At 48.1% G+C, this 20,957-nt stretch overlaps 2 protein-coding genes across 3 annotated transcripts; one reads left to right on the plus strand and one right to left on the minus strand.

Annotated features, from left to right (window-relative positions):
- Positions 1 to 6,085: 6,085 nt before the first annotated feature.
- Positions 6,086 to 8,410, minus strand: SAT2 (spermidine/spermine N1-acetyltransferase family member 2). Of its 2 annotated transcripts, XM_059998295.1 has the most exons (7): positions 8,095 to 8,410; positions 7,873 to 7,924; positions 7,653 to 7,736; positions 7,452 to 7,553; positions 7,269 to 7,309; positions 7,024 to 7,135; positions 6,088 to 6,939 (listed from the first exon to the last, which is right to left on the minus strand). In XM_059998295.1, the coding sequence occupies exons 1-7, from the start codon at positions 8,158 to 8,160 to the stop codon at positions 6,890 to 6,892; spliced, it is 507 nt and encodes a 168-aa protein (XP_059854278.1). In that variant the 5' UTR covers positions 8,161 to 8,410; the 3' UTR covers positions 6,088 to 6,889. The 2 variants fall into 2 exon arrangements, with proteins under 2 accessions (XP_059854277.1, XP_059854278.1); XM_059998294.1 differs by having other exon boundaries at positions 6,086 to 7,135.
- A 1,086-nt stretch (positions 8,411 to 9,496) lies between these two features.
- SHBG (sex hormone binding globulin) lies at positions 9,497 to 13,933 on the plus strand. Its single transcript, XM_059996651.1, has 8 exons — positions 9,497 to 9,604; positions 9,770 to 9,861; positions 10,989 to 11,178; positions 12,089 to 12,250; positions 12,486 to 12,645; positions 12,762 to 12,898; positions 13,300 to 13,507; positions 13,761 to 13,933. The coding sequence occupies exons 1-8, from the start codon at positions 9,497 to 9,499 to the stop codon at positions 13,931 to 13,933; spliced, it is 1,230 nt and encodes a 409-aa protein (XP_059852634.1).
- Positions 13,934 to 20,957: the final 7,024 nt, after the last annotated feature.

Consider the following 20,957-nt stretch of genomic DNA (forward strand, 5'->3'; position numbering starts at 1 on the left):
TTAAAGCAGTAGTATAATGTAATAATATTTATGTTTTACAACTGTGGGGAATAGATTAAAGAGAAAGGGCATTCCAGAAGGCAGTGAGAGCTGTGAGGAGCTGTTGCAGGTGAGAAAGATGCTGAGGAATGCCTTGGATTAGGGCTGTGGGCAACAGAGGTACAAGTTGATTTGAGCCTGTTAAATTTGCAATAGAATCAACAAGAATTGGTGATAAGGATGCAGTGGAGTCAGTGAAGAAGTGGGAGGAACACAGATTTCTACCTTGGATTGCTGAGTGCATGATGATGCCAGTCATGGAAGAGAGAACATACGAGAAAAAGTTTTGGAGGAGAAGTTGATGAGTTCAATGAGTTTGATTTTGCTCTTTGAGTTTGAGGGTCTACCATCCAGGTGGTCATATTCCTTTGTCTTCAACAAACTTCTCTTTCAGATCCCAATTTAAATATAATTTCATTAGCCTTCCATTATGCCCACACTGGTTTAGGTCCACTGCCTCACACTGCCAAAGCATCCTATACTCCTTTGTGGCACACATCATGGTTGTAATTTTAATCATTTATCCAGCATCTGTCTTCTGCCATCACACTATAAGTAAGCCCTATGAGATCAGAGACTGGGTTCCAGGTCTGTTTGTCCCCAGCATTGTATACCCAGTACTTAGCACAGTTCCTGGCACGGCAAATATTAACTGAAGGAACCAATGTCCTGTAGGTCAATGGACACACAAGTGTGTAGCCCAGGAGACATCTGGGCTAGAGAGGTGAATGTGAGAATTATCAGCATATTAGACATAGTTAAAGCTATAAGAGAAAATTAGATGTCTAAAGAAAAGTGACTTAGAAATGGATTGGGTCCATGATAAAACTCTCAACTACAACAGTATTTAAAGGGCTGGTAGGGAATTCCCTGGTGATCCAGTGGTTAGAACTCCATGCTTCCACTGCAGGGTACTGGTTGGATGCCTGGTTGGGGAACTAAGATCCCACATGCCGTGCAGCATGTCCAAAAATTAAATAAAGATACAAATAAATAAATAAAGGGCTGGCAGAAGAAGAGGTGTCTTCAAGCGTGCCTGAGAAGGAACATCAGTAAGGAGGGTAGCAGAAATAATAAAAGGGACTAGACTATCAGCAGTGATTCTGATAAGGAGTAGGGAGGGAGAATTAGAGAAATTAAGTGGGACAGATTATCAGGAGTGCTGGCTGTCAGACTAAAAAGTTTGGGTTTGGACCCTTAAGCAACAGGAGTGGCTGAATTTTGTCTTGGAAATGGCACCATCATCAATTTCCAAGCCTCTGGCAGCAACAGTCCTCTCAGATTTGACTTTTGCACTTTTTCATCTGCTCTAGTCATTGTTCATTCAGGCCAAGGATGAGAGTGGGAAAAGGCGGAAAAGCATTTCAGATGGGGAAATGGCATGTACAGAAGGCCCAGAGGGGAGACTACACTGCATTTGAGGTACTGGAAAGAGTCTAACATGGTCAGAACTGACTTGCTGGGGAAAAAAGGCTGGAATAATGTTTCAGATAATGGAGGTTTGGGCCAGAGCCTGGAGGGATTAGCCAGAAGTTTGGACTTTGTGCTGACAGCAGTGGGAGCTGTGACTGAATTTTCAGCCAACTTGCCTTTAGGTGAAATTGCCTGTAGGTGAAATTACTCTAGCTGGACTATACAGAATGTGTCAACAGAATGCCCCAGCTTGCCTTAGGACTTCTTTTGTTTTTTTTTTTGGCAGCACCGCATGGCATGTGGGATCTTAGTTCCTGGACCAGGGATCGAACCCATGCACCGTGCTGTGGAAGCACGGAGTCTTAACCACTGGACCGCAAGGATAGTCCTGCCTTAGGACTTCTAAATACACAGAGAGATTGAGAGAGGAAGTTAGAAAGATGGATAGGTTGATAGATGGATGGCTAGATAGATACTGAAAATGGGGATCAAATGAAAGTTTACAGATTGAATGTTGAGACTTGCCCCAGACTCCCTCTTCACCCAGCTCTGAGATTACCTACAACCAGGCTTACACCCTCCAGGCAGGAGTTTGGAAGCATCTTCTCTGGGAAATCTAACCAGACAAGGAAAAAGACCTAATGGTACTGACATCAGGGGTTCCTCAAGGAAATGGCCTCATGGCTCACCCTATAGTAAAGTTCACGGTCCACATGCCTCCCTACATCCCATACAGACACACTCACAGTTTCCAATCAGTGCCTTGGTGTCCTGATCTTAAATATGAGCAGACAACTGAGGACTACCAGACATTTGAGGAAAGACTTTAAAATGAAAGACAGAGGCCAAAACAAAGAAAGAAGGAAAAGTTTAGAAGAAATACAGACTACACAAGGAGAAAAACATTTTTAAAAAAACCTGTGATGGATATTCTCAGATAAGAAAAGAACATATATCCATGAAACAAAAACAATGTTTTTAAAATGCAGAGAATAAAAGAGAGTTCTTAGAAATTAAAAACATGAGAGCAAAAATAAAAATTCAGTAGAAGGAGGTATGAAATGTGCAACATGATAAAAATAATTAACATCGCTGTACGTTATATATGAAAGTTGTTAAGTTCTCATCACAAAAAATTTTTTATTTCTTTAATTTTGTAACTGTATGAGATGATAGATGTTCACTAAACTTATTGTGATAATCACTTCATGATGTAAGTAAATCAAATCATTATGCGGCACAACTTAAACTTATACAGTGCTGTTATGTCGATTATATCTCATTAAAACTGGAAGAAAAATAAATAAATAAAATCAATTAGGGGAATTAAAAAATTTCAGTAGAAGGGTTGGAAAATAGAAATTAAAGAAATCTCCCAGAAAGTAGAGCCAGAAAATGAAGGAGATGGGGAAAAAGGAAAGAAAAAAAAATTTGTTTTTAATTATAGGATTAGTCCATGGGATTCAACATCTGAATAACAACAAAAGTTCCAGAAAGAGATCACAGAGATAATGGAGGGAGAAAATCATCCAAAAAATAATAATAAAAATTTTAAGTGTTTCCATAACTGAAGAACATGAGTTTCCAGATTGCAAAGACCCACTGAGAAAACACTAAGACATTTCCATGGAAGATTTCAGAATGCTAGGATAAAGAGATGATCCTAAAAGCTGTGGTTGGGGAAAGAGGGAAGGAAAATAAAAATAAGCTTCATACATAGGATTCAGAATAAGAAATTTCAGGTTTCTGAACAGCAATACAGCAAACTTTCAGTTTCTGAAGCTCGAAGACAATGGAGAAATGCCTTCAAAATTCTTAGGGTAAATTACTTCCAATCTAATATTTGATACCCATCCACACTGTCAATTAAGTACAAGAGTAGAACAGACATTTTCAGACTTGTAAGGTTCCAACAAATTTACCTCCCAGGCATCCTTTCTCAAGAAACTCCATCAAAGTAAACCGAGAAAGGTGAGTACATAGGTTCTGGGAAACAGGCTGTCAAGAGCGGGGCAAAGGTCCCTAAGATGGATGTGAAAGGAGACTCCAACAGTGCAGCCTAAAGATCAGACTGTGTGCTGGAGCAGGTCTAAGGGCTCCGTGAGAAAGTTCTTCAAAATGAAATAGATCAAATTCCTTACGTGTTTGTATATTCTTAAGAAGAGATTAACATAACTAAGGGAGAACTGGGGGATAAATTAGAGTACGCAGAAAACTAAGCAAATGAATATAGGAGACAAGGCAAGTATTAATTTCAGGGAAAACAAAAATGATGCAAGAAAGAAGGGCTTCCCTGGTGGCGCAGTGGTTGAGAATCTGCCTGCTAATTCAGGGGACACGGGTTCGAGCCCTGGTCTGGGAAGATCCCACATGCCACGGAGCAACTAGGCCCGTGAGCCACAATTACTGAGCCTGCGCGTCTGGAGCCTGTGCTCCGCAACAAGAGAGGCCGCGATAGTGAGAGGCCCGCGCACCGCAATGAAGAGTAGCCCCCGCTTGCCACAACTAGAGAAAGCCCTCACACAGAAACGAAGACCCAACGCAGCCAAAAATAAATAAATAAATAAATTAATTAATTAAAAAAGAAAGAAAAACACCTATAACAATCCTCATGGCTCAACTGTGAAGAGCATTTGCATAATCATAACATGTAAATACGAAACACAGATCCATCCAGAGTTATGATATAATATTGGAAGGATGGAAGGATGGGAAGTAGGGATGGGGTGAAAGAGGGGTTGGAAAAGAGGGTTAGCAATGGGAGGTCAATACTAGTGCTCGAAACAGAAACATCAAGAAGTAGCAATATCTGGACTTCCCTGGTGGTGTAGTGGTTAAGAATCCGCCTGCCAATGCTAGGGGACACGGGTTCGAACCCTGGTCCGGGAAGATCCCACATCTTCAGAGCAACTAAGCCCGTGTGCCACAACTACTGAAGCCCACGTGCCTAGAGCCCGTGCTCCGCAACAAGAGAAGCCACTGCGATGAGAAGCCTGCGCACCGCAACGAAGAGTAGCTTCCATTCGCCGCAACTAGAGAAAGCCCGTGCGCAGCAACGAAGACCCAATGCGGCCAAAAAAAAAAAAAAAAAAAAAAGTAGCAATATCTGTATGCCATTTTGAATTTGAAATATGAAGGTGAATACAAACCCCCCCCCATAACAATACAATTTAAAAACTCAATTGAACATGATTGACTCTGAAGAGTTAGGGGAATTGGGAGACTACTGTTTTCTTATATAGGTCTTGTAGAGATATTTGACACTTTAAATAGTGTACTGTATATCTATGATTAAAAAAAAAATAACCCCATGGAAGGGGGTAGTTACAGAAGGAGGCTGGGAGATCAGTTAGGAGGTTATAGCAATTTTCAAAGAGAGGAGATAGTGGGAGTGGGGTTAGGGATGTGGACAGATTTGAGAGATATTTTTCTCTATTCTTTCTTTAAAAATCCTTCCCCCTAAATGCCCTCCCCTCTGTTCTCCCTGGAATGGCCAGAACCCAGGTGATTTTCACTCTATACTAGTCAGCCCCAGCACTTAATAGAATCACCCTACAGGAGGTTAATGAAGTGACGAGTGGGTGGGAGACCATGGGGTGGCTGCAGAATGGATTGATGCTGGGGTGCAAAGACACCCTATGAAAACTGGTAAGATCTGGGTCAGGAGGAGCGAATAACAAAAAACAAGTGTAAACTCCGAAAAGCAAAGACAAAACAGGACGGGGGCAAGATACATTTTGGAAATATTAAGTTTCCTAGTTCATACTCTTATTTATTTATTTTTGGCTGTGTTGGGTCTTCGTTTCTGTGCGAGGGCTTTCTCTAGTTGCGGTGAGACGCGCATAGTCGCTCTGCGGTATGTGGGATCTTCCCAGACCAGGGCTCGAACCCATGTTCCCTGCATTGGCAGGCAGATTCTTAACCACCGCGCCACCAGGGAAGCCCTCCTAGTTCATACTCTTTTCTTCTGCATTAGCATTTAAAGTTTTATTTATTCATTTTTCTGAAGTACTACATGGGCGAGGCACAAAATTCAGGAGATCCAAAGTGGTATGGGGAAGAGTCCCCTTCCCTCCGTTACCTGGACACCCAGTTCCTCTCCCTGGAAGCGACCACTCTCTGCTTGTTTGTGTGTCCTTCCAGAAATAACTCATTCTGAGTTAAGTTTTAAAAGTGCCGTCAAAAGATAGCTTGTTCATGTTAAAAAGATATTCATCCCTGCCAGATTAGATGAGCCAAGGGCATGAAACTGGATTCTTCTGGCTCCCATCTGTGGAAGGGGCTGACATGCTTCATTATTTCTCAATCAAGTTTGTCCTAAAGGCCCATCTGTTGTAAACTCGTTTTAAGGGCCCCAAATTGGCACCCCTCTGGAAGAATTTGGGCATTTGAAGTGTTGTTTGGCTGAATTGTATTTTTTTTAAATTTCGAATTTTGAGATGGATCTTCAACTCTCTAGACTCCATGGATCCTGTTTTTTACAATTGACACATGTATGTTACCTTCTTGTCCACTTTCAGTGTCTAAATTATGACCATTTAACCAATGGTTCCTCCACAAGAGGAATAATATGTCACCACTGAAAGTGATGATGTGTTTAATAACTTAGGCAGATGTTTCTGATTTATTGTTAAATGAAAAAACAGGTTGCAAAAGAGTTGATCCCATAAATCCCCCCGCACTTAACTAATTGTATGTATATATGTACATTGAAAAAATCTAAAGAATCAATACCAAAGGGTTAAGAGTAGAGATGTAAGTAAGGCTATGGATTTTATTTTTATATGTCCCTTCAAACTTCTCTACAACAAACCTGCATTATGAAATATGATGAAAGTAGGAAATGAACCTGTTTCCCTTCTTGTCTCCATGCGTCCTAAAGGTTTGTTTTGGTTCTGCTGAACTGAAAATAAAGGCTTTGTGACTTTTGAAAAAGAAAAAGCACTCGCTAGGTGAGTGGATTTTTTGAAAAGTTGGGGCCAGTGGTCCTTCCCAGTGTCCCTAAAATGCCACCACCAGGTGGCAGCCTGCTCCATCTGTTGAGTCGGTGGGCCTGCCTCAGTCTCGGATTCTACACAGCCCAGTCCAGACACTGGAGGCCTTTGTCTGGGTCCCAAGCCCGAGCAACAAGCCTGATATGTGTGCTAGAGGCCAGAGTCAATACTCTGGTCCACTGTGGGTGAAAGTCATCTTAGGCCCACTTTTATCCCCAGGAGCAACATCCACTGACCAGAAGACACTGAGGAAGGGTCGTAATAGCTGAAGCTTGTCACATCCTCAATTCCTCCACCCAACACCACATCAACACATGGGAATTCTCATTTATTTTTCACCCTTAACAAGGAGGTGGGAAGCCTTGCCTCTTCCTCACCTCTGTTCTTTCCGTCTGGGAGTATTCACTTCCAACCCTCCTTCCCTTCCTTCAGGGAGGCCTTGGTCAGTGGAGGCAGTCTCTGAGGACTGCTTGAGCTGGTGGGGATGAAGAAGCTGAAATAGAGATCCCCAAGGGATGGCGTCACTTTCCTGCCAACTCCCTCATCGCCTCTCCTTCAAAGCGAAAGCAGTGCCAACCTTCAGCTTCCGTCAGATCTTGGGCTCCTAGGGCCTTATACAAGTCCATAGCCCCCTTGTTCCAGTCTAGGACTGCCAGGCGGAGCTGGGAGCAGCCCTTATCCAGGGCCACCTGTGGGAGAAGACACCACTCACTTTCCTGGGTCAAAAAGGAAAAGACTTGCTCGCCCTCCATTCAACCCAGGTGCCTCCCATACAGCTTTGCTTTGCCAGGGCCCAGCCTGTAGCCCCATCCCTCTCCTCACCTCAGCCACTTTTTTGATTATTTTGGAGCCAATCCCCTGACCTGATGTGGGGAGAAAAAGGCAAAAAGAGGGATCGTCTGAGTTGAAGGGGACCAGAAAAGACCATAGGCTAGGATTAAGAGGCAAGGGATGGTGGTCCAGTCTATAGGTTGCTTTTCTCCCATCCCGGCCTCTGCCCAGTACCCCGATACTCTGGCTTCACGTAGATGTCTTCCAGATAAATGTTTCGTCCCTTCCATGTGCTGTAGATGAAGTAGTATAGCCCATAGCCCACCACACAGGGCCCTGAGAGAGAAAAAAAGAAGGGTCAGGCCGCTGGGCACCTGGGGGAGAGACCTTTGAGGCTGACTGGAGAAGGCACCTCTGAGGTCAGGGTGCTCTTACCCTGTGGCTCCCCGGGCGCAGGAAGAATCTCTGCTACCAAACAGTGATAGAAAGGATTCTCTCCAAAGCCATCTGCTCTCAGGGCTGCAGAGATCGGAGTTGTGACAAAGAGATAGAGAAAGAAGGCCTGGGTGTGTGCCCAGTCTGGAGTTACTGCCTGGGGAACCCATCCGTCACTTCCACCCCAGCCTCCGTCAGGACTCAGGTGTTGGGCCCGTACCTTCTTCACTGATCTTCACCTGGTCTGTGAGTTTCTCGTACTCAGCGAGTTCCTACAGCGTGCGGACAGAGGCTAGATTAAGGCAGGAGGGCCTCACTGCTCCCTAAGCAGGAGCCCTGGGCGCGCTCCTCCCTCTGCTCCCACCTCCTCCTTCCCGTCCCCACTCCAGCAGCGCCGCTCTGACCCCCTCTGGGACCCCGGTTTCCGGCCCGCAGCCCTCACCCGAATCAGCCTCAGGATATTTCCACAGTCTCCCTCCTTGGCTTCTCGGATCAGCACGGAAGCCATCCCGATCTCCACCGTCTGGAACCGAAGTCCGGGATCCCCACTTCCGTTCTGCAGGACCGGACGAAGAGCAACGGGGACCCTTTAAGGGGCCTCCAAATTCGGATCCCGGAAAGCCGGGGGAGTGGTGGGGAGCGAGGTGGTGGGGGAGCCGCGGGCTGGGAAGCAGAAGCCCGATTCCGGCTGCCGCGGGGCGGAGAGAGTGGTGGGACTAGCGGTCCGCACGGCCTGGTAGCCCCTAATTTCGGGCCCCTACAGCCCGCACCTGCCAGCCAATCAACTTGCAGAGCAGGCATGTCCCCGCCCCCCGCGCACCCGCCGCCCCCCAGCTCTACCCCTATGGCCGGGTCTCTTGACCGCACACCCCGCAGGGGTCAAGGCTGGACTGCCGAGGCTTCCTCGTTGTTGTTATCTGGGTGTTCCAGCCTCCGTTGGAGAAACTCCACGGCTCAAAAGATACCTCCTTCTTTAACTGAAGTGTGCAGTGATACCTCCTCTACCCTTCACCCCAACTCACCCATTCCAGCCCATCCAGACTCGGGGTGAGCCCCAAGACCTCCAGCTCTTGCCTACTGGCTCAAAGTGTTACTCCTCTTGGGGGCATTTGTATTTTAAGATGGGTCAGGGAGAGGGTGATGAATTTCTACTGGTAAATGGTTAGGCCTTGTAGTCGACGGCTAAGAGAAGATAATGGTGGGGGGGGACCAGGACTCTTAGTATCCACTGAATCACACTCAGAGACAATACCTCCCTATGCAGCAAGCCTCAGAGGCCTGGGAAAATACTAAGGGAAGAGCTCAGAGCAGATACCAGGCACTGTGCCTGTATCATCTCGATTCATCCTCATTCACAGTAACTCTGGAAAGTAAGTATTTTTCACATTTTGCAGACAAGGACACTAAAGCACACAGGTGGGGTGACTTACCCACAGTCACCCAGCTAGTATTTGGGATTCTATGTCTCACAGCTCTAGGCCTTATGGAGGATGCTACTTGGGGATCTGGGCATGTCTGTTTCTAGATCTCATGTTTGTCCTCAAGGCAGCCTCCGCAGGTGGGCAGAAGGCTTGGAGGACCCAGGTCAGGCTCTAGAAGGAGAGGGGAAGTGAGGTGTCCTCTCCCAGCTCAGAAACCTTCTCAGCAGTGGGGGAGGGTAGTGGAGGAACTCTGTTCCTCACTCCATTTGTCCTCAGAGGGGCCGTAGGGTCAGTGGCCCTGTCTCCTGCCCCCCTTCTTCCCCCGGGGCAACATTTAACCCTCCACCAACCATGTGCGACGCTGCCTGCCCCCACGCATTCTCCTCAGAGTTGTCTGAGGCACAGAGAGGAGCGCGGCTGATTATGGAGAGCGGAGGTCCACCGGCCACATGGCATGGGCTGCCGCTGCTGCTGCTACTGCTGCCTCCCAGCCATGAAGGACGAGCCGTGAGACATACTCTCCCCAGAAAGGTGCAGGAGCAGGACAGGGCGCTAAGCCCTGTGTGTGTTTAAGTGAGCTACACTTTAGCTCTGCTCTCTTCCTTTCTTTCCTCCTCTGGCCTTATAGCAGTGCTTCTCCCTCCTGTCTGTCTCTGGCACGTCTTATTTCAGCTTGTTTATTTTTCTCTCCGGCAGAGGACTCAGGACCGGCCTGCTCTGCACCTCAGCAATGGCCCTGGACAAGAACTTGTAACCATCATGACCTTTAACCTCACCAAGATCATAAAGTATGGGGTTGACCTAATTCTTTGACCTAGTCCCCTGACCTCACCCTCTCTCCATCAGCTCCTCTCTCTCTTTTTTTTTTTTGCTTTATTTAATTGAAGTATAGTTGATTTACAATGTTGCGTTAGTTTCTGGGGTACAGCAAAGTGATTGAGTTTTATATATACATGTATTTATGATACATGTTATATATATATATTCTTTTTCAGGTTCTTTTGCATTATGGTTTATTACAAGATATTGAATATAGTTTCCTGTGCTATACAGTAGGACCTTGTTGCTTATTTTTATTTTCCAAAAATATTCTTTATTGAGGTCATTGCTCCTAAAACAGAAGCAAAAAGCAGAGACCAAACTTGGTAGTAAGATGTGATTAAAAAAAAAAAAAAGATGATAAAATATAAGCTGGCACATTTCAAGGAATAAGCAACAGAAGTTGCTTATCTATTTTATATATAGTAGTTTGTATCTGTTAATCCAAACTCCCAATGTATCCCTCCCCACCTTCCCCTTTGGTAGCCATGAGTTTGTTTTTTATGTCTGTGAGTCTTTCTGTTTTGCAAATAAGTTCATTTGTATCAGTTTTTAAATTCCACTTGTAAGTGATAGCATATGGTATTTTGTCTTTGTCTGATTTACTTCGCTTAGTATGATCATCTCTAGGTCCACCCATGTTGCTGCAAATGGCATTGTTTCATTCTTAAATATTTATTTATTTATTTGGCTGTGCTGGGTCTTATTTGCAGCATGTGGGATCTTCGTTGCGGCATTCAGGATCTTTAGTTGCCGCATGTGGGATCTAGTTCCCTGACCAGGGATGGAACCCAGGCCCCCTGCACTGGGAGCTTGGAGTCTTAACCACTGGACCACCAAGGAAGTCCTTGTTTCATTCTTTTTCATGGCAGAGTAATATCCCATTGCATACATGTACCACATCTTCTTTATCTATTCATCTATCGATGGACATTTAGGTTGCTTCCATGTCTTCGCTATTATAAACAGTGCACCAGCCCCGCTCTTTTCCCTGTCTCCCTGTCCTTCTCTCTCCCTGTACTCCAATTCCCTCAACCTCACATCTATGCTCAAAGAGCACACCCCATACCCAGTCTTTCCTTCTGTGTCCTTCCAGAACCTCCTCCTCCTTTGAGTTTCGGACCTGGGATCCAGAGGGAGTGATTTTTTATGGTGATACCAATCCAGAGGATGACTGGTTTGTGCTGGGACTTCGGGATGGGAGGCCTGAGATCCAGCTTCATAATCACTGGGCCCAACTTACAGTGCGTGCTGGACCCCGGCTGGACGATGGGAGGTGGCACCAGGTAAGCCAGATCTGGTCCTGAGGGAGGGGTGTCTTGAGCTGGTGTGAGGAAGGGAATGGAACCAAGTTATTGGGCATCTCTTTACCATTGTCTTCTCATTGAATCCACACAAAAGCCCCATGAAATTGCTTTTTTTTTTTTTTTTGGCCACACCTCTTGACATGCGGGATCTTAGTTCCCTGACCAGGGATTAAACCCGTGCCCCCCACAGTGGAAGCACAGAGTCTTTTTTTTTTTTAATATAATTTTATTTATTTTTTTGGCTGCATTGGGTCTTTGTTGCGGTGCGCAGGCTTCTCATTGTGGTGGCTTCTCTTGTTGCGGAGCACGGGCTCTAGGCATGCGGGCTTCAGTAGTTGTAGCACGCAGGCTCAGTAGTTGTGGCTCACGGGCTCTAGAGCGCAGGCTCAGTAGTTGTGGCACACAAGCTTAGTTTCTCCAAGACATGTGGGATCTTCCCGGACCAGGGATCGAACCCGTGTCCTCTGCATTGGCAGGCGGATTCTGAACCACTACACCACCAGGGAAGTCCCGGAATTGCAGAGTCTTAACCACTAGACCGCCAGGGAAGTCCCAGAAGTTGCTATTCTTGTCCCCATTTTTTCAGAAGGGAGTTCTGAGGCTTTGTTAGTATGTAAGGGACAAGTCCAGAGTGAGCTGCGGATGCCAGCTGACTCTTCAAGTACATGTTCTTTCTGCCATACCAGACTGCCTCTGGTAGGTTCAAGTCTTTTTTCGTAGATGGTTGCTCAGCAGTTAGTTGTGATTTTGGTGTCTTCATGAGAGGAGGTGAGCTCAAGTCCTTCTACTCTGCCATCTTCAGTATGGCATTTTCTAGACTGCCTCTGAAGAAAGTGGTGGAGGCAGGCCCCAGGAACCTCTGATTCTTCTTCTCTTTTTCTTCTTGCAGATGGAAGTGAAGATCCGTGCGGATTCTGTGATGCTAGGGCTGGATGGGGAGGAGGTGCTGCATCTGAGACAGGTCTCTGGGCCACTGGCGCACAAACCCCAGCCCATCGTGAAGATTGTTCTGGGGGTGCTGCTCTTCCCTGCCTCCAAACTCTGGTTGCGGGTAGCTGCGTCACAGGGGCAGGAACCATGACCAAAGCTCGTAAAGCATTGCTGGCTGGGTGGCCCTGGGGGTCTAAGTCCACACTTCAAGGAGGGGGTATGGGGTGAGAGCTGCATGGGGGAGGCCAAATGCTTGCATCTTGGAGGGGAATAAACAGGGTGGGAGTCTGGGACTGGCGCTCAGATATCCTGATTCCAGCATCCCCCGCATCTTCCCTTCCCCACACGGGCTCCAGCTGGTCCCTGCCCTGGATGGCTGCCTGCGCCGGGAAGACTGGCTGGACCAGCAGGCCCAGACCTCAGCATCTGTCCCCACTAGTCTCAGAAGCTGTGCTGTAGAGTCTCAACCTGGGATATTCTTCCCGCCAGGGACTGGTGCAGAATTCAGTCTCGAAGGTAAAGGTTATTTTCCCCTCCATGGCCAGCTCTGTGTCCATTTCCCTCCAGCACTAGCCCCTTCTCTCCATGAATCCCCAGCCTTCAGACCTCAGGAGGGTCATTTCTCCCCCCAGACATTCCCTGGCCTCATGTAGAGCCCTGGGCCTTCTCCTTGGACCTGGGACTCCAGCTAGCAGCAGGCTCAGGCCACCTCCTTGCCCTTGGGACCCCAGAAAACCCTTTCTGGCTCAGCCTCCACCTCCAAGATCAAGTAAGAGGGAGATGCTGGCTGCATTCAGTGGAGCCTGGGAGCGGTGGGAGAAAAGGGGACTCTAAAATGTCAATATTACGAAAAAATAAAGAAATAAAAATAAAATAAAATGTCAATATTACAATGGTTTAAGGGTTGGGGTGGGCGGGCAGAGACACATATTAAAGCTGCCCACAGCAAACAGTGACTTGTAGTTAGATTATATATTTACCTGGGGAGGGTATGGTTTTATAGAAGGCCAAGCCAGGAGAATTAAGGCAGGATGGAGGTGGTGGGAACGGCCAGTAGATAGACTGCATGGCTAAGAGACAGAATTAAGGCAGCCAGGGGTGGGGCCACATGGAGCAGATGCAGTTCATTCTTTCCTCCCCCACTTATGTCCCTTCCCACACACTCTGCAGAAAGTGGTGCTGTCTTCTGTGTCAGGGCCAGGGCTGGATCTGCCCCTGAAGAGTGGGATCACTCTTCAGCTGAAGCTGACTGTGTCCAAGGTGGTTTTGAGCCAGGGGACAAAGAAGGAGATCCTTGCTCTGCCTCCCATGGGCCCTGCCCCCCTCCTCAACCTCTGGGCCCAAACACAGGGGCGTCTCTTCCTGGAGGCTTTGCCAGGTAAGAAAGTGATGTTGAAGTTTCTCAGCACACCATGGGAAACAGCTAAGGGGAGGGGAAGAGGTGGCAAGGGATGCATTTTTAGGGGAAGGAAATCTCTGCGAGGGAAGAGGAGAAGGCCATAAGAAGAGAGAGGATAAGGGGACAGTGGGAGGAAGTGCTTTAAAAACTTTAGGTTAGAGGACTAGAAAAGTGGGGAGGAGCTTCTGGACCACGGCCACCCTAATGCCTCCTCCATACTACCTCGCTGTAGGAGAGGCCTCTTCTGCATCCTTTTGCTTGGATGGCCTTCGGGCACAAGGCCAGAGGCTGGACATGGACCGGGCCCTGAGCAGAAGCCAGGACATCTGGACTCACAGCTGCCCCCAGAGCCCAGGCAATGGCACCGACACTACCATTACATCCCCACCTAAGAACCTCCTTTGAATGTCACTCATTCATTTATTTAACAAATATTTACTGTGCATCTGCAATGTACCAGGCACTGTGCTGAGCATCGGGTTGCACTGATGAGCAAAACTTACCCTGCTTCGGGACTTCCCTAGTGCAGGTGGTTAAGACTCCGAGCTCCCAACGCAGGGGGCCTGGATTCGATCCTGGTTGGGGAACTGAGATCCTGCATGCCGCACATGGCGGCCCAAACAAAGCAAAACAAAAAACTAACCCTGCTTCCTGCCCTCTCTGTGCTTGTGGTCCCCTGGGGGAGGCAGGCATCCATCAAAGACTAACAAGTGAGTGGATAATTGGAAACTCTGATATACGCCATAAAGGAGCAGTCAGGGAACCGAGAAAGCTCGAAGGCCAGTGGCCTTGACCTAGGCTGGGGATCGAGGAGGGATTCCTGAGGAAGTGGTGACTTCTTAGGCTGAGATCCCAGCAACAGCACCTACAGACCCACAGACACACACACCCCAGTTGCGAGTCACTTCCTGGGAGCCAGCAGCCCACCTCCTTCCCCAGCAGCTGCAGCCCCGGGGCTTTAGCTTTGTCCCTCTGGGGCTGGTCCCCAGAAATCGGGAGGGAAGGGAAGAGATGGGATTTTGTTGTCCTTTAGACAGGCCACTGCTATCCAAGAAAGGAGCAGCAGGGGGCGTGAGTGGGTCATAGAGAGATGGAGGCCTTTGGGAAAAGGGGTGGAGGCAGCAGGGAGAAAGAAAAGGGGGGGAGAGCAGAGGGAGAAGGCTGCCTCTATCTCTCCTCATCTCGGCCCACTAACTGCGCTCCCAGATGAATTTGTCTTTACTCCATTAAACAGGAACTGGTTTGTGCTGGTCCCAGCTGGAAAGAACAGACAGAGTCGGGAATATCTCTGCCCTCAAAGAACATACGGTGACTCAGCCTCCAGACCTCTGGAGAATCCTGGCGCCCCATCTCCTTCCTGGGGTACCCTCCTGCCTCAGCCCCCAGCTCCCTGGGAAACTTCATGCCCATCCCCCATCTCCAGACCCCATGGGGATCCCAGTGTCCCAGCTTCCTAGGTTACGAGGATCTTCCTACCAGTAACCCAGGCAACAGGGTGAGTCACTCATTGGACCTGCTGTCCCCCTTCTACAAGGATTAGCCAGGACCTAAGTGACCCCAGAGAGTCTCTGGGTTGGAAGACACATCCTAGGCCCCTCCTTGGACCCTCACAATCTCAAGTTTGCAAGTCTATGGCTGCCTCCTTCCAGTCAGAGTGTTTTTCAGGAGAGTCCTCAGCATGTCCAGAGAGCCCAAATTCAACTCTGGTCCCTGGGCAATGTTCAGGGTTAGCCTGGGCCACTTGACTAAGTTCATTCAACTGGTATTTACTGAGCACCTACTGTGTACCAGGCACTGTTCTAGACACTGAGAATGCATTGATGAAAAGGATAGACACAACCCCTGCGCTTATGAAGTCCACAGTGTAAGAGAGGAGACAGCCAGATGGTCCATAAACAAAAATAAATAAGCAAGGTCATTTCAGATAGTGGTTGTCTCTATAAAGGGAATAAAATCCTGTAGTAGAATCAAGGGTGGTAGGGGAGGGGCAGCATTAGCCAGGTGGTCAGGCAAGGCCTCTCTGAGGCAGTGTCACTTGAGCAGAGACCTGAATAGAAACCTGAAGAGAAACCAGTCCTATGGGGGTCTCGGGTACGAGCAAGCCAGTGGGGAGAGAGGCTCAAGGGCTTGAACACACCTGGTCCCCACCAAGGGGGTTGTTCTGAGTGGCAACTTCCTGGCCTTGTGTCCCTGAGGAATCTCCCAAGGGCTAGCTTTTCTCTCCTCCCTCTACCCCATCCTGTCCAGGACACTGTGCTCCCAACCTCTCTTTCTCCAGCCTGCCCTAGATTCCAAGATTCCTGATTACCATCCAGAGCTGTCTACACTCTTTCATTAAGACTGACTCTGTTTTTACACAGACTCTGCCAGGCTCCCACCAAGGGCACCTACAATGCCAGCCCAGTGTCCCCTGCCTCTCCCACACCCCTAAAAACCATTCTGGGGCTTGAGAGCATATGCTGTAGGCTCCAAGCCTGGTCTACCCACTCACTCCACCCTGTGTGTTACCTCTCTCTTCCCTTCTTCCCTTCCCTCCTTCCTTCTCTCTCTCTCTCTCTCTCTCTCTCTCTCTCTCTCTCTCTCCCTCTTTCTTTCTTTCAACTAACATTTATTGGACCCTGACAGTATGCCAAGCACTGTGTTAGGTACTCCATAGGGACTCCAGACATGAATAAGACTTGGTCCTGGCCCTGGAGAACAGGGGTCTGGGGAGAGAGACAGATATGTAAAATGATTTAATAGGGATCTCTTAGGAAGTGCCAGGAACTTGAACAAATGACTAAACCTCTTTATCTTTCAGTTTCCCCATCTACAAAATGGGCAAGTCACCCTACTCAGGGTTGCCAGGAGCGTTTGGTGGAATCATGTAAGTCAGATGTGCAGCACAGTGCTTGGCATATAGAAAATGCTCCCTGTATGAGAAATGTTGCTCTTGTTTATATCATTAGCCTCCTGCATAGTTCTTGAAATATGAGTCTGAGCCTGCCGGGTATGGAAGATAAGGAAGGGTGTGTGATGTGGCTGAACTGGGGGCAGGCTGAGATGGAATGAGGGCAGACTGGGAAGGCTCCTTGGGCCACGGGGTGAGAGGCCTTGTATGTCCTGCTGAGGAGTTGGGGCTTGATCTAGTCAGTGCAGGACCATGTGTTTCTTTCCTTTTTTTTAAATTGTGGTAAAATACACATAACATAAAATTTACCATCTTAACCAATTTTTTGAGGAATTTAATCAAGATATATTGAATACATGGATGAAATGAAAAGCCAACAGATAAAAAACATTTATATATTAGTTCCAGGTGGCATGTTTTAAAGTCAGGCTAAGTCTTTAACAGTTACAGAATACAAATATATACCTTCATAATATCACACATACCTTCATCACATAAAACAAAGACACTCTAGGCCATTACACAGACCATGATAAATTGCAAGAAAGAAGAGGCGTTATAATAGTAAATTCAAGGGATTCCCTGGTGGCGCAGTGGTTGAGAGTCTGCCTGCTGATGCAGAGCACACGGGTTCCTGCCACAGTCTGGGAAGATCCCACATGCCGTGGAGCGGCTGCGCCTATAAGCCATGGCCGCTGAGCCTGCGCGTCTGGAGCCTGTGCTCCGCAACGGGAGAGGGCACAACAGTGAGAGGCCCACGTACCGCAAAAAAAAAAAAGAAAAAAGAAATAGTAAATTCAAGCCAGTCAGTTTTCCTCAGTCTTTTACCATCTTAACCATTTTCAAGTGTCCAGTTCAGTGGCATTAAGCTTCACAATGTTGTGCAACTATCACCACTGTCCATCTCGAGAACTCTTCATCTTGTAACACTGAAAGTCTGTACCCATTAAATAATAACCCGCCACTTTTCCTCCCCCACCCCCACCCCCCCAGCCATATCTGTGTTTTGGAGCTCTCTTCTTTCCTTGTTCTTGTCTCTACAAAGACCCATCTTGCTGGGAACCCAGACAGCTGAGTCCCTGGGATTTGGTTGGTGGGGGAAGGGAATCATTGGGCACAGACCTAAGACAGGCTCTGGGTATGGGAGAGGGGGTGTGGGAGCTCTCATTCCCTTCCTCCTTTCTGGAGATGCTGGAGGGAGGGCTGGATTCCGGAAAGAGGTTGGAGGTTTGTAATGGCTCTTTGCCCCCTCACATGCTGCATGGAGTAGAGTGTCCTTTCCTTCCTACGCCCAGCCCTCCTCATGCTGACCCTCAGCTTTAGGAGAAGGCATGGAAGGGAGCAACGCAGTCTCAGCCTTACCCCAGAACTGCCCTAAGTGTACAGAAGACATTCATTCTTTCTTTTCCAAGTGAGCCTGGGGTACAGGGCAGAGACTGAACCAACAGTCTGGAGGCCATCTGCAGGCCTGTGTTTGCCAGGCTGTGTGTGTTGAGGGTAAGATCCAGGCCTCATCTCTCCAGATCGAGACTGGCCCATTTCCGTGCTCCTTAACTGATGAAGGAAAAGGCAAGTTGCTTCCCTGAGGTTTCTCGTAGAAGGAGCCATTCCATGTTTAAGCCCAATTCAGCAACCAGGCATTATCTTCGGTAGCTCTGTGGGTTGCTTGGGTATGGAGGATATATAGAAAGCCTTGCTCTGAAAGAGCTTACAGTCTAGCTGAAAAGATAAAATACAAGAGTTTTCAGCCCAGTTGCTCAAGACAAAAACCTAGGCACTAGCCATGGTCATCATTCTACTGCCTAAATAGATTCTGAACCCATCCTTTTGTCTCCATCTGCAAAGCTGCTGCCCTGGTCCAGGCCATCCATGTCTCCCACCCAGACTGCTGCAAAGCCCTGCTACCTGGCCTCCTCGCTTCCCATGGTCCACTCTCACACGGCAGCCATGGTGATTTTCATTAAATTTAATCATGTCGATCCATTGCCTAAAACCGTAGAATTAAGACTTCCCTGGCGGTCCAGTGGTTAAGACTCGGTGCTTCTACTGCAGGGGGCATGGGTTCAATGCCTGGTCGGGAAACTAAAATCTCATGTGCTGCACAGTGCGGCCAAACAAACAAACAACAAAAAAAAAACCCGCAGAAAAATCCTGGAATTGTTTCTGTGATGGTTGGATTAAAATCCAAACTACTCCCTTTGGCATACAAGGACCTGCATGACTTGGCCTCTGCCTACCTCTCAGATCTCTTGCTGTACCAATCTTGCTGTCCCTCGTTCAAGCCCAGCCTTTGCACTGACCCTTCCCTCCACCTGGAAAGCTCTTCCCCTACATGTCCCTATGGCTCCTTTGGGTTACTTGGGGCAATTAAAAGTTATCTCCTCCGCAAGGCCATCCATGCCCATGCAGGCACTCTGGCACATCACCCTGTTTTATTTTTTTCTGCATAATATTAACATTATTTAATTTGTTTGTTTTTACGGTTTATTGGAATGGGAGTCCCAGGAGCACAGGGACCAGAATAGTGCCTGGCTCTAAGCAAATGCTCATTAGGTACACATTGAATGAATGAATGGGAGTCGGGGCTGGACTCTGAGGGGTGGGCAGTCTTCCAGGATGTGGAGATGAAATGGACAAAGGTGTAAAGTCAGGAGTAAGCACAGCCTGTCCCAGGAGTGGCGGGCTCAGCTCCCGCAGAGGACTAGTTGGGGCCTAGTGGCAAAGGAGGTTGGGGATACAGACTGGGTCTAGATATGGAGTACCCTGAGGGTGAGACTGAAGAATCAGGATTGCATCCTGCAGGGTCACAGGAAACCACCGAAGACCTTTGAGCTGAGGGGTGCCCTAATTAAAACTGTATTTTGAGAAAATTAATCCAGAGTCTGCTGCAGAAGGGACTGAAGTAAGACCAGCTGCATAATTTGTGGGACCCAGTGCAATATGAAAATGTGGAATCCCTTGTTCAAAAAGCAGGAAAAAAGTGCCATTCGCGTACTAAAATATAAAATATTTTCCTTTCTTCCATGGTTCTTCTCTTGACTTTTCATGGTATTTTAAATTTACTTAATGTTATTCTAGATAAAGAAAATAACATTTTGGGGACTTCCCTGGTAGTCCAGTGGTTAAGAATCCACCTTCCAATGCAGGGGACTCGGGTTCGATCCCTGGTCGGGGAACTAAGATCCCACATGCCGCAGGGCAACTAAGCCCACGCGCCGCAACTACTGAGCCTGCGTGTTCTGGAGCCTGCGCGCCACAACCAGAGAGCCTGTGTGCCACAACTAAGAGCTGACGCAGCCGAAATAAATAAATATTTTTTTAAAAGAAAATAACATTAAAAAAAATAAATTTATTTATTTATTTTTGGCTACGTTGGGTCTTCATTGCTGCACGCGGGCTTTCTCTAGTTGCGGCGAGCAGGGGCTACTCTTCATTGCGGTGCGCGGGCTTCTTATTGCGGTGGTTTCTCTTGTTGCGGAGCACGGGCTCTAGGCAGGTGGGCTTCAGTAGTTGTGGCACACGGGCCGTAGAACGCAGGCTCAGTAGTTGTGAGCACGGGCTTAGTTGCTCCGAGACATGTGGGATCTTCCCGGACCAGGGCTCAAACCTGTGTCCCGTGCATTGGCAGGCAGATTCTTAACCACTGCGCTACTAAGGAAGTCCCAGATAATGATTCTTAACAGGAGGTCTTTGGAGGCCCATGTACCTCCCTACTAGACTGTGGGTCTCTGGAGCCCTGTGAGAACCATGACTTTACCTCCCCAGCGCTGGGTTGCACAAGGTCTCTAGTAGGTGCTCAATAAATGTTTGTTGACCCAAATGGGCAAATGAGAAGGGGAGTTCAGACATGGGGGTGGGAGGAGGCAGAACACCTAAGCAGATGGGGCTCCAGGGCTGGGGTCTCAGGGCAGTATTGGGGGCTGGGAATGTGGTGTTGGAAGGGCTTTTTTGTCCCCCTAATATTTACTTGGTCGCGTCAGGTCTTAGTTGTAGCAGGCGGGCTCCTTAGTTGCAGCATGCACGTGGGATCTAGTTCCCTGACCAGGGATGGAACCAGGGCCCCCTGCATTGGGAGCGCAGAGTCTTAATCACTGCGCCACCAGCGAAGTCCCTGGAAGGGTTTCATGAGGGATGTGGTGGGAAGGCAGAGAAGCCCCCGGGCTTGGGGAGAACCAGGTGGTGGGAGAAGCGGCAGTGGGACTGGAGAAGGAGGTGTCGGGGGGATTGGTAGCAGCTCCCATGAGGGGAATTTCCCTCCTGTGGTGGCCTCTATTGATCTCTTTGAGGACTGTTCTAGCTTCCAGCCCGGCTGGTGTAGTACCTCAGCTGGTCTCTTCGATCTGTTTTTCTTGATCTCTGACTCCTTCTCTATTCGTCTCACATTCTGCCCCGTCTCCTGGATCTTAGTCTCTTTCTAACTCCCTGCCTGAGATGGGGCCCCCACCTCAGCATATATCTGTTTTCCTCTCTGTCTTCTGTGTCTCTCGGGGGTTATCTTTCCCTCTACTCCGCCCGGACACGCCCTCTATCCTCTCCACT

The sequence above is a fragment of the Delphinus delphis genome, chromosome 19 (assembly GCF_949987515.2).
Source record: "Delphinus delphis chromosome 19, mDelDel1.2, whole genome shotgun sequence".
Classification (NCBI taxonomy): domain Eukaryota; kingdom Metazoa; phylum Chordata; class Mammalia; order Artiodactyla; family Delphinidae; genus Delphinus; species Delphinus delphis.